General features: G+C 41.4%; 1 protein-coding gene across 5 annotated transcripts in view; it reads left to right on the top strand.

Annotated features, from left to right (window-relative positions):
* Nucleotides 1-13,292, top strand: part of LOC126162541 (diacylglycerol kinase epsilon) — a 193,701-nt gene that overhangs the window by 66,141 nt on the left and 114,268 nt on the right. For all 5 annotated transcript variants that reach the window (XM_049919116.1, XM_049919118.1, XM_049919120.1 and 2 more), the window contains one exon: nucleotides 5,664-5,811. In XM_049919116.1, the coding sequence (XP_049775073.1) occupies nucleotides 5,664-5,811 (148 nt within the window). The remainder of the gene's footprint in view (nucleotides 1-5,663; nucleotides 5,812-13,292) is intronic.

Genomic DNA, 13,292 nt, shown 5'->3' with positions numbered 1-13,292 from the left:
ATTCCTGGGTTCAGATACATCACATGATCACACTGACAGAACCACAGGCACATAGACACAGGCAACAGAGCACGCACAATGTCGGCACTAGTACAGTGTATATCCACCTTTCGCAGCAATGCAGGCTGCTATTCTCCCATGGAGATGATCGTAGAGATGCTGGATGTAGTCATGTGGAACGGCTTGCCATGCCATTTCCACCTGGCGCCTCAGTTGGACCAGCGTTCGTGCTGGACGTGCAGACTGCGTGAGACGACGCTTCATCCAGTCCCAAACATGCTCAATGGGGGACAGATCCGGAGATCTTGCTGGCCAGGGTAGTTGACTTACACCTTCTAGAGCACGTTGGGTGGCATGGGATACATGCGGACGTGCATTGTCCTGTTGGAACAGCAAGTTCCCTTGCTGGTCTAGGAATGGTAGAACGATGGGTTCGATGATGGTTTGGATGTACCGTGCACTATTCAGTGTCCACTCGACGATCACCAGTGGTGTACGGCCAGTGTAGGAGATCGCTCCCCACACCATGATGCCGGGTGTTGGCCCTGTGTGCCTCGGTCGTATGCAGTCCTGATTGTGGCGCTCACCTGCACGGCGCCAAACACGCATACGACCATCATTGGCACCAAGGCAGAAGAGACTCTCATCGCTGAAGACGACACGTCTCCATTCGTCCCTCCATTCACGCCTGTCGCGACACCACTGGAGGCGGGCTGCACGATGTTGGGGCGTGAACGGAAGACGGCCTAACGGTGTGCGGGACCGTAGCCCAGCTTCATGGAGACGGTTGCGAATGGTCCTCGCCGATACCCCAGGAGCAACAGTGTCCCTAATTTGTTGGGAAGTGGCGGTGCTGTCCCCTACGGCACTGCATAGGATCCTACGGTCTTGGCGTGCATCCGTGTGTCGCTGCAGTCCGGTCCCAGGTCGATGGGCACGTGCACCTTCCGCCGACCACTGGCGACAACATCGATGTACTGTGGAGACCTCACGCCCCACGTGTTGAGCAATTCGGCGGTACGTCCACCCGGCCTCCCGCATGCCCACTATATGCCCTCACTCAAAGTCCGTCAACTGCACATACGGTTCACGTCCACGCTGTCGCGGCATGCTTCCAGTGTTAAAGACTGCGATGGAGCTCCGTATGCCACGGCAAACTGGCTGACACTGACGGCGGCGGTGCACAAATGCTGCGCAGCTAGCGCCATTCGACGGCCAACACCGCGGTTCCTGGTGTGTCCGCTGTGCCGTGCGTGTGATCATTGCTTGTACAGCCCTCTCGCAGTGTCCGGAGCAAGTATGGTGGGTCTGACACACCGGTGTCAATGTGTTCTTTTTTCCATTTCCAGGATTGTATATCACCCACGATGATCTTTGCTTAGTCCAGCAATCTGATTTCTCTCAGTACAGTGACCTTAATGTTAAAATGTCATATGTCGTGAAATGTGTTAGCTACTCTTATTTGTGGTCCGTTGTTGCTATCCACGAGGACCAATAGTGTTCGTAAATTACCTGCTCCATTTTCCATGCTGATTAAAATGTTGTGTTTGACAGAAGAGCAGGATCATTATCTGGATGCAACTGCTGAACTGGATGTAAATGTGATTACTGATTACACATATCCGTGTAAGATGGGCACTGGTAGTTTAAATAAGCGTGTCCAAACACAAGTGCACAAGTGGAACCCTGGATGGTGGTGATCCATAGGGAGGCGACTATAGCATGTGCACTGCCAATTTGCAAGTCCAGGTTACAGACTCAAAATTTCACCAAAAATCTGATTCCATCACCCTTTTACAAACAATGCTGGACTTCCAGGAGAGATGTGGAGTAACAGGATGATAGAGAGAAATAACAGTAGAAGAAAATTCTATTGGCTTTGTTTAAGGTGGCACTCAGTTTGCCCAAAAATTAATAGACACTCTGATTTTAGAAGATGTGCAGTACATCCCATGTTACATGAGACAGATAGCATCAAACTTCAAAACAGTAACAGGCTATCATGGTCTTGGACACAGTTTAGTTACGCATTTGTAGCCAATCCCTGTAGCAAGATCTAATCTGCTGGTCCAACCAGCAGGAGGTGAAGCAGATCAGGTGTTTCCTCTTCTGTATGCTGAGCTGTTGACTGTTTCATTCTTTGCCTCACTTGAGGCTTGTCTCTTTATTTGGCTATATTGTATTTTTCCTGTCTTGTATATCTATAGAACAGTTCTCATTAGCCGTTAGAGCTTGTTGTGTTAGGGTTAACACCTCCCCATCCCAATAGCTGAGGCATTGTAATATCCTTACTAATAAAGGCAATATATGCCTCAAATGAATTCGTGATCATTATGACTTTTTTTCTGTAACAAATAGTGTCGTATAGTTCATTTAATGGACTTTCATTTATTATGATGTTTCATGTACAGTTGTCAGTATGTCTGTAATTTAGTTTAAAGTTACTTAAGAATGAGAAGAGTTATTTTTATGTTAGTAGTTAACATGAGTAAAAATTCACCCATCAGAACTTAGACATTGTAAAACAGAGTTCAAAATCAGTTGCTATTAAAACCTAAGTCCAGGTACAGGGTGTTGACTTAGCTCAACCATTTACGAAAGTATAAATGCTTGCCAAGAGCAAGTAGGAATACATTGTTTTGATTTTTCAATGCATATACATGTAAAATGACAGAGATCTTTTAAAACTAAGAAAACTGATAGTTAAATTATAAGACATGGTTTTAAATGGGTATGATTTCACAGTCATAAACTTAGCATTTCAGATGACAGTAGTAAGTACATACACAGTGTAAATAAATATAATAGCAAGTACTCAATTATATCTGCTTTCCAATCATGTAGCTGCCTTCTCTGTAACATGGTTTTGTAATTATAAAAATTGTTCTTTATATTTAATTATGCACACTCAGTTCATAAAATCTGTACTGTTAGCACAGAAACTAGATGAAACAATTCACTAAATGTGTTAAAGAGCTCTACATGTGCACCGACCAACCAATTTCATGTGCAGTCTACACACATTCTGACTGAATTTACTCAGTGATTACTATGCCTGCTTGTTCTATCACCGGTTGCAATTTGTTTATGGTAGTAAGCTCATTGAGGTTATGTTTGATGAACTACCTTTGTTTTACAGTGAAACAAAAACTTTGATACCCGCATCTCGTGGTTGTGCGGTAGCGTTCTCGCTTCCCACGCCCGGGTTCCCGGGTTCGATTCCCGGTGGGGTCAGGGATTTTCTCTGCCTCGTGATGGCTGGGTGTTGTGTGCTGTCCTTAGGTTAGTTAGGTTTAAGTAGTTCTAAGTTCTAGGGGACTGATGACCATAGATGTTAAGTCCCATAGTGTTCAGAGCCATTTGAACCATTTTTTTGAAAAACTTTGATTTGCTTTGTTCCGTTTAGAGGGGTGGTGGAGGGGGAGGGGGGGCTGAGGTAGAGCTGTAGGCAGAAAAGTGGCTAATGCAAAAAAGAAATTAATCTGCATGCACTCTATTACTTAAAGAGCTGGGAACTGATGACTTTTGTAATTATCTAAGAATGGATGAAGTATCAGTTTTGGAGCTGCTGAACATCATCAAAACATTCATAACGAAAAAGAATACAATCATGGGAGGTGCTGTACGCTTCGAGGAGAGGCTACATTACAGGCTATAGCCACTAGCAGAAGTTATGAGGACCTCAAATTATAAATCTACATCAATGTCTACATCATACTTCACAAGCCACCTAATGGTGTGTGGCAGAGGATACTCCAGGTACCACTAACTGATCTGCCCTACCCTGTTCCTTTTGCAAATGATTAGTGGGAAGAATGATTCACTCATTGCACATGTATAACCGCAGTTATTATGTAAAATGATTCATGAATCCTGCAGTGTGATTTATAGATGCCTGAGGAAATGCATATAGTAAAACAAAAGATGTTCATGTAAACTTTATTAATTTATTTATGGATGTAGCATAAACAATGTCCCCTGTAAGTTTAAGAAACTCGTTTCGAATTTGAATAAGAAAGACTACAAATGGTGGTGGTACACATCACCTGATAAACACAGCAACATGTACATAAGAAATGAAGCATTTAGTGATTGTTAGAACTACAAAGAAATGTCCTACACTTTGATATTCCTAGCAGAAGGCATGGATATAGGCTGGATTTTTTTAACACTTCGAACAGTGAAGCAAATATATTTTATGAGTAAAAGTCAATTTACTGTCTATACATTGATTTTTACATTTTATTTCTGATACGTATAGGAAATGAAAGCTAAGATCTAAATGTCTGCATTTAGGTTTTTAGGCTTCATCTCTCATAAGTATCAGAAATAAAACCCAAAAACCAAAATATGGAATGTCGTCAGACTTTTATTCATAAACTATATCTTTTACGCTCTCTCTATGTGCCACGTGAAACCATTATAGATTTGTTAAAAAATGGATCAAGTACTTAACTTCTTGCATCTCTGTTGCCTGTACTATCCCACAAACATCATCAGGCTTTAAATTTCCCTAGAAAGTGTGCCTTTGTTTGCCGTGGACTCTGTCATGTATATTAGAACAGCACTTACGCTGCATGCAGTGGCAGAATATAAACTTTTGTCGGGAGGGGAGGGGGGGCTGGCTGGCAGACACAACATCACTATACTTGGCGGAGTTTGTTGAGTGAAGTAGTGGTGGGGGTTGGATGAAGTGGGGGGGGGGGGGGGGGGGGGGGAGGAGGCAGCTATCTGTTGGCCATACCATTCAGTGAGAAAAGTTGATCAGTCAGTAGGCAAAAGTGCCTGCTCAGTCGTTTGGTGCATGTGTATGGCCCTTTATTAATCAAGTTGTTTTATTTTTGTGTTTTGTGTTTTTCTGTGACACTCTTTGCGTGATGCAGAGCTTCTTTCATCTGTTGCCCACAGAGAAGAAGTGCAGAGAGAACAAGACATCTGTCATTCTTGTGCTATTAAAGTGCCATTCTGCTAAATGCTGGAGTACATGGAAATCTCACAGTGAACATACTGTGTTGCCTTTGAGTGGTATTATATTACTGTTGAGAAGAAATACCAGATTCCACTGGGATAATTATGTGGCCATGGTTAAAATTAACAATCTGAGGCAGTTTAAATAATAATTCTGAGACAGATGTTGTCCCTCCGTTCATGCAAATGGAAATAAATACCCTCATAACATCTTTAGCAATAAGACATTATTCTGTGATAAATAATCATTTACCCCATTGAGAAAACCTGACAGTTTGCGATGTTTATGATGTGACTGTTTCACTGAGGTAGCTTTTAACTTACACTGTTAAATATTCTGACACTGGAACAGCCTTTGGTGTACTGGAGATGTAACAAAGATATGAATGTGGATAAGGATTTAGGTGTAAATGCCATTGCCGAAAAGAAACATCTTGACTGTTGAGCACATAGATGCAAAGCTGAATAAAATGATGTGGGTCCAAATCTTGGGGTCAGTACAATAATTATTTGCTGGTCTAAGAAGAACAGTGGTGATTACAATACACAGAATAAACATTAGTGGTTACAGTAAATATATACACAGCTCATTTTTATGGCAATAAAGTGCTTTCAGGCAGCCTTAATCACACTCTTACTTGAGGACTTACATGAAATTAAAGGAACATAGAGTTTCATTTTTTGTATATTTACAGATGTGTGATTATGGGCGGTTCAAAAACCTTGTCATTCCACCCACTTCTGTGGTGCTGACTACTCGACAACACAAGCTGAGCCGAAAACTTTGCTTGCAATCTGTTACTAAACCTGAGTGGAATGACTGGACACCTCTGATTGTTCTAGGCAAGTTTTCAGAAGATACTGTCTTAATTTTGCAGTACCTGTTGCTAAGAAATTCAGCAAATAGTCATTAAAAAATATAAGTCACAATGCCGTGACTTTAATGTGCACTTATTGCAGTACTCTCTTGCTTTCTTAGTCTAGTTCTTGTACTGAAAATGAAAATGTCTGCAATTCAGTGAAAAACATAATAGTGTGTAGCCTGCATGATCATACAAGAAAGGAAAAAAAGTTGTGCATTTTTAGACCTTAGCTCATTACTGGAAGAGAGCAAAGTGATGAGAGAGGGAGCTGAAAGAAAAATGAGGTAAGAGCGCCTTTGAGGCAATAGTGAAAATTAGCCTGCAAGCTTTTACAGTAAAAAATCTGAATGTAAGATATATCATAAGCATTATTTTTCTGTCTTCTAAGTTATTATTGAGCAATATTTTCCATGAAAAGGAAAATTGCCAGTTCATGCTTCTTCTTCTCTATCTCTTTTTCTCCCCCATGGCTTTGAATTCTTTAGGTTATTTGCCATATGGTTGGAAGAGCGGGAGGGGGAAAGGAAAATATATATTTCCTTTCAGGTGTTTTTCATTTCTTATTAGGTGTTCCAAGCAAGCTGCTGAGTTGATTTATAAGAATGATTATGTCATCACTTGTATCATTGAACAAAATGATTGCATGACACATATATGTTATTTCTTGAGAATTAATTATTTCTTGAGAAAATTTTCTGCTCCAATCTGGACAAGTTGGCTACCCATTGCCCGACCTTTGAAGCCCAAACTGAACATGTTTTGACTCTAATAAATCGGCACCTTCAATCTGTCATGCAGAGTTTCCCATCCTATATGGAAAGTACAACAGCTTTCTGAAGTTCCTCAAATCCATTTTTATCCCTCTTCTATCAGAAATCATCCCACAACACATCTTACCTGCCTCTGAACTTAGCCCTGTTAATTGCCACACTTTAGTCTTTCACGTAACTCCTTTGCTTATGAAGACCAGATGTACAGATATATAGTAATCAGCTTGGTCTCATCCAATTTCAGCCTTTCCCTGGACCTCATGGAAGAGGCATTCTTAAAGTGTAAAAACTATGCTTCCTGACTTAGTGCAAACTTACTTGTAACACCTCTATAGCCTTTGTAGTCCTGGATGTAGGCTTGATTACAAGCTTCAATCTATATCAAACCAAACAACAAGCTACAGTATATCTGTTTCTGGCAGCTCCTTTCAAAGAAAATGTATCCATGGTAAACTAATTTCCGCTACAACAAATACTTTAACACCTATAACAGTATCCTCCCCCTGGCTTTCTTCTTGCACAACACTGGTACACAAACAAAATTCATGCTGAGTTTCTTCTGTTCTCCTGTCACCTGTAAGCAGCAAAGTTACTATTTCCAAACAACTCATAGATACCTTCCTTGTTACTGACTACCATCCATGCCATTAATAAATCAATAAATAGACAGGTTATTTACAACTTGTACAGATATCAGGCTGCCGTTATAAGAGTTGTAGTGCGTGGAAGGGAAGCCATAGTTGAGAAGGGAGTGAGATAAAGAATTTTAAAATACCCTTAATGTTGTTCATACATTGAGCAAGCTTTGAAGAATACAAATGAGACATTTGGAAATAGAATTAAAGTCAGGAAAAATAAATAAAAACTTTTTGGTTTATTAGTGACATAATTGTCATAAATGGCCAAGGACTTGGAACAGTAGTTTATGGAATGGCTAGTATTTTGAAAAGAGATTATAAGAAGAACATCAATAAAAGTAAAACAAGAGTAATGGAATGTAGTCGAAGTAAATCAGGCAGTACTGAGGGAATTAGACTATGAAATGAATGAATTTTGCTACTTGGGCAGCAGTATAAATGATGAAGGCCAAAGTAAAGTATATGAGGGTGGTTTGAAATGTTCTTGGAATGCAACAGAAAAAAAGTACTTACATCACTGAAACTTTTTTTTATTTTTCAATGTAGTCTCCATGTAGATTAATGCACTTGGTCCAATGATGTTCCAGTGCCTTGATCCCATCTCGAAAATGAGTTTCCTACAGACCTCCAAAATAGTTTTCAACTCCGGCTTTCAGTTCTTTGTTTGAAGTGAATCTTCATCCACCAAGAAAAATTTTTAGTTTTGGTCAAAGATTGAAGTCTTACGGAGCCATATCAGGTGAATAAGGCAGGTGTGACAACAATTCATACCTTAATCCATGTAATTTTGCCATGGTGATGGCACGTGTGTGTGGGCGCACATTGTCTTGATGGAAGATGACCTTCATCCTTTCTAAACCTGGCCTTTTTTCGTGTATCTTTTGTTGCAATTTGTCCAGGAGGGTAGCATAGTATTCTCCAGTAATTGTTTGCCCAGTGGGGAGATAATCTACAAACAGAATCCCCTTCGCATCCCAGAACACTGATGCCGTGACCTTTCCCGCCAAAGGAATTGTCTTTGCTTTCTGTGCTGGTGGAGAATCAGCATGTTTCTACTGCTTTGGCTGTTGTTTTGTCTCTGGGGTATAGTAGTGCACCCAAGTTTCACCTTTGGTTACAAACTGGCACAAAAAAAATATTGTTCCTTTCTCCTAAAATGGGCCAAACATTGTTCTGATATGTCCATTCTCATGCGTTTTTGATCTTGTGTCAAGAGTCAGGGCACTCATCTTGCAGATATTTTTTTCATTTCTAATTCTTCAGTTAGAATGTGATATATCCTTTCAGATGACATCTGGCAAGCATGAGCAATTTCACGCACTTTTAATCAGTGATTCTCCATGACCATTTTGTGCATTTTTGCAATGATTTCAGGAGTAGTGACACATGTTGGCTGACCACTGCATGGATCATCATCTAAGCTCTCCTGACCAAATTTAAATTCATTTGTCCACTTGGCAACAGTTAATATGAAGGAGCAGAGTCTCCCAGTGTATTCTGGAAATTGGCATGAATGTACTTTGCTTTCATACCTTTCTTTACAAAGTACTTAAGCAATGGTCAAATCTCAATTTTTTTTCCATCTTTACAAATCACTTCGCAGGAACGACAACAGAGCCATGCCACCACCACAGCTCTCTCCCAAGAGCACTGATGTGACACGTGTTTACAAGCAACAGTTCATTGAATATCACATGAACAACTCATTGTGCTAGCACTGACCTCGCGTGGTGATTCCAAGAACTTTTCAAACCATCCTCGTATATAAAATACAGACTGGCAATAGCATGAAAAGAATTTCTGAAAAAGATGTTTTCAGGTTATCGTAGTTACGCAGAGATGAAGATTCCTGCATGGGATAGACTGGTGTAGGGGTCTGACCAAACCAGTAGTTTGAATTAAGACCAGAACAACAACTTCAAAAAGTAAGCGGCACGTTATTATGGCAGACTAAGTAACGTACATTGAATCCTGCACTACACTTCAAAGTGACACACCTATATGACGTATTTTTCAATGTAGTCACTACCCGCTATAAACAACAATCGGAATGTTCTACCAGTTGTTCAACTCCTCGATAACAGAAAACCTTTCCTTGGTCACAGAGCCGTACAAGAACCACAGTGTGAATGTCATCATCATTGGAAAATGTATGATTGGTGTTAATCAGTTCCACGAGTGCCTGGACATTGTTATCTGTTCTCAGTATTGATGTTGTTTGTTCCTGATCAACATCACCCACTTCTTTGCAGCCTTGGTCAAATTGTTGGCACAATTTCAATATGGCTGGACATGATGTTGCATTTGGTCCATACATACCACCATAATTTTGTGGCAAATCTACAGCTTAAATGTTTTGATAACGAGTATCATACTGTCCTCTGTGCTTCAAGTTTGGAGTATATTTTCTGTTGCCACTTCATTTCACTCCACAGTGTGATGCACGTGTGATCTGTGCCACAGCAGAATTGTGTCTATGGGAAACCCAGAATATGTACTCTCTTCCAATAATGTGCTGCTGCTGTTGTGCAGTGCTCTTAATAATGTGGAATGTCTTGTGTGATGTACTTTAGGAAGTCTCCTCATATCAGGGCTATGACTTACTCAACCAGAGCCTGACAGTTTTCCATACTTTTCTGGTATCCTCCCAATGCCTCCAACACTTGCCTTAAGTCACACTCTTAACTTCTGCAACATTCCCATGAAATTAGGTAACATTTCCAGACAACCATCTGTATAGTAAGGTTAGCATTCCTTTCATAAAACTTGTGTCCATGCTTACCTGTACTCCAGCTAAACAATGGCAAAATGTAAAACATTTACAACATAAAGATTAAAGATAGGATTACATGTGGAACTAGTCATGCAGTTTATTATTAGCTGACATTTCTGTATAGGTATGACCACCACCAAACTGTTGGAATGCATAAATGGACATGAATGAACTGTTTCACTTTGGGAGGACGACGGTTCAATCCCGTCTCCAGCCATCCTGGTTTAGGTTTTCTGTGATTTCCCTAAATCGTTTCAGGCAAATGCCGGGATGGTTCCTTTAAAAGGGCACGGCCGATTTCCTTCCCAATCCTTCCCTAACCCGAGCTTGCGCTCCGTCTCTAATGACCTCGTTGTCGACGGGACGTTAAACACTAACCACCACCACCACCTTTCACTTTGGGGACCTCTGTTATCCAGTTACTGGTATCCTCTACAGCCTGACTCATTAGGTCAGTTTCCCTGTACACTGGAGAGGGAAACGTCCTCATCAACAATTCTTTCGTGCTGCCATGCTTCTATACTCCACCTATGACACCCTAACACTTTGTGTTAAATGAAGATGATGTCACCAAGCACTATTGTTATATTATTCCCCACCATCCCTACTGCTCTTCATCCAAAATGGGTCTGATTTAGCTTGTTTCCTCTTTTATTACCAGAAGAGCGAGCCTCTGATTCTGAAAACTACATTTGCTGCTGTAATTTATTTCTTCCAAACGCCCACTTCATTACACATCCTGCCCATTACAGAATCATTTTCCAATTATAATTTCTTCTTCCACTACAGTTTGTCCCTTGATCCCTTATTTGTTTTCTTGTCTCGCCAGTAATTACCAACATGTTTCTCTCTGTAGTGCACAACATTTGAAGTCTCCTGCTGAACTGTTCATAAAATAATTAGCAGTTCACAAGTATTAAAAGTTCAGTATAGCGATTAACACATCTAAATTCTCATAGTCGTGCCCATGTTTTATTGGGCTAATCCATAACGGTCCTTAAATGCAGCCAAAATAATTCAAAGTCCAAAGCACAATACCAGATACCTACTTAGCCCAGAATTTTGCTAAGTGCAACAGAAAGTTATTCACTTGAACACTTGCTGGCAAAAACCCAACTTTCTACAAGTTCCAAACCAGCTAACTCTCTTCCTACATACAGGTGACAAAAGTCATGGGATAGCAATATGCACATATACAAACATATGCACAAGTAAAGAAGGGATCGGTTGGTAGCACATGTTCTGAGGCATCAAGGTATCACCAATTTGGTACTGGAGGGCAGCGTGGAGGGTAAAAATCATAGAGGGAGACCAAGAGATGAATACACTAAGCAGATTCAGAAGGATGTAGGCTGCAGTAGGTACTGGGAGATGAAGAAGCTTGCACAGGATAGAGTAGCGTGGAGAGCTGCATCAAACCAGTCTCAGGACTGAATACCACAACAACAATGTGCACAAGTATGAAAGGGCAGTGCATTGGCAGAACTGTCATTTGTACTTGTGCGTAAAGGTTTGTGTTGTGATTATAGCTGCATCACAGGAATTAACAGACTCTGAATGCGGAATGGTAGTTGGAGCTGGATGCATGGGACATTCCATTTCAGAAATCATTAGGGAATTCAATACTTTGAGATCGATAGTGTGAAGAGCGTGCCAAGAATACCAATTTCAGGCTTTACCTCTCACTGCAGACATCACAGTGGCTGATGATCTTCACTTAACAACCGAGAGCAGCAATATTTGTATAGAGTTGTCAGTGCTAACAAGACGAGCAACACTGCATGTAATAACCACAGAAATCAAAGTGAGATGTATTATGAATGTATCCTTTAGGACAGTGCAGTGAAATTTGGTGTTAATGGGTTATGGCAGCGGACATCTAACTCAATTGCCTTTGCTAACAGTACGACATCACCTATGGCACCTCTCCTGGGCTCGTGACCATATTGGTTGGACCCTAGACAATTGGAAAACCATGTCCTGGTCAGATGAGTCCCAATTTCAGTTGGTAAGAGCTGATGATAGGGTTTAGGTGTGGCACAAATCTCACGAAACCATGGACTCACTTTGTCAACAAGGTTCCGTGCACGCTGGAGGTGGCTCCTTAGTGATGTGGGCTTTGTTTACATGGAATGGACTGAGTCCTCTGGCCCAACTGAACCAGTCATTGATTGTAAGTTGTTATATTCGGCTGCTTGGAGGCCGTTTGCAGCCATTTATGGACTTCACGTTCCCAAACAGTGATGGAATTTTTATGGATGACAATGTGCCATATTTCCAGCCCACAATTATTCACGACTGGCTTGAGGAACATTCTGGACAATTTGAGCAAATGAGTTAGCCTGACATTAATCCCATGGAACATTTATGAGACATAATCGAGACGTCAGTTTGTGCACAAAATCATGCATCGGCAACACTTTCACTATTGTGGATGGCTATAAAGGCAGCATGACAAGTGTTTGTGCAAGAGGCTTTCAAGAACTTGTTGAGTTCATACCATGTTGAGTTGCTGCCCTAAGCCACGCAAAAGGAGGTATCCCACGCAAAAGGAGGTATCCCACGACTTTGTCACCTCAGTGTGGTTACCTCAACAACCAATCTGAACAGAATGGCCAGCAGCAACCGCCTTAGTCACCATGATCTGCCATTTGAGGGTTCCTCCATTTTTTTGAGCCACTGCCGCCTGCACCCTTGCACTCCACTTCTAGCTGACAAGGTAACCAACTCACTTCCACCCCCTAAGGCCTAATAAATCCAGACTTACCTGCTGTGGCTCCCTTGCCCACCTACCTGGTGGCTGCATGACCGGTGGCTGGTCCAGCTATGCTGAAATTTACGATTTTACATATTCTGCCCCACTTACAGATCACCAGCATAAGCGCTGGCATGTCGATACACACACAAACAAACACAAACATACACACAAAATTCTAGCTTTCGCAACCAACGGTTGCCTCGTCAGGAAAGAGGGAAGGAGAGGGAAAGACGAAAGGATTTGGGTTTTAAGGGAGAGGGTAAGGAGTCATTCCAATCCCGGGAGCGGAAAGACTTACCTTAGGGGGAAAAAAAGGACGGGTATACACTCGCACACACACACATATCCATCCACACATATACAGGCACAAGCAGATATGTCTGCACTGAAACGGATAAAATCTTTTCTTCCACAAACTATCCCACAATCTTGTGCTACTGGATAGGCGATGTTTGTGACAAGACTGGTGTAGGTGGTGGGAGGAGGATGTTAGGGACAAATCTTGCATCTAGGTCTATTACA

Source organism: Schistocerca cancellata, chromosome 2 (genome assembly GCF_023864275.1).
Source record: "Schistocerca cancellata isolate TAMUIC-IGC-003103 chromosome 2, iqSchCanc2.1, whole genome shotgun sequence".
Classification (NCBI taxonomy): Eukaryota; Metazoa; Arthropoda; class Insecta; order Orthoptera; family Acrididae; genus Schistocerca; species Schistocerca cancellata.
Note: the sequence above shows the minus strand (reverse complement) of the source record. Positions and strands in the feature narration are given on the sequence as shown.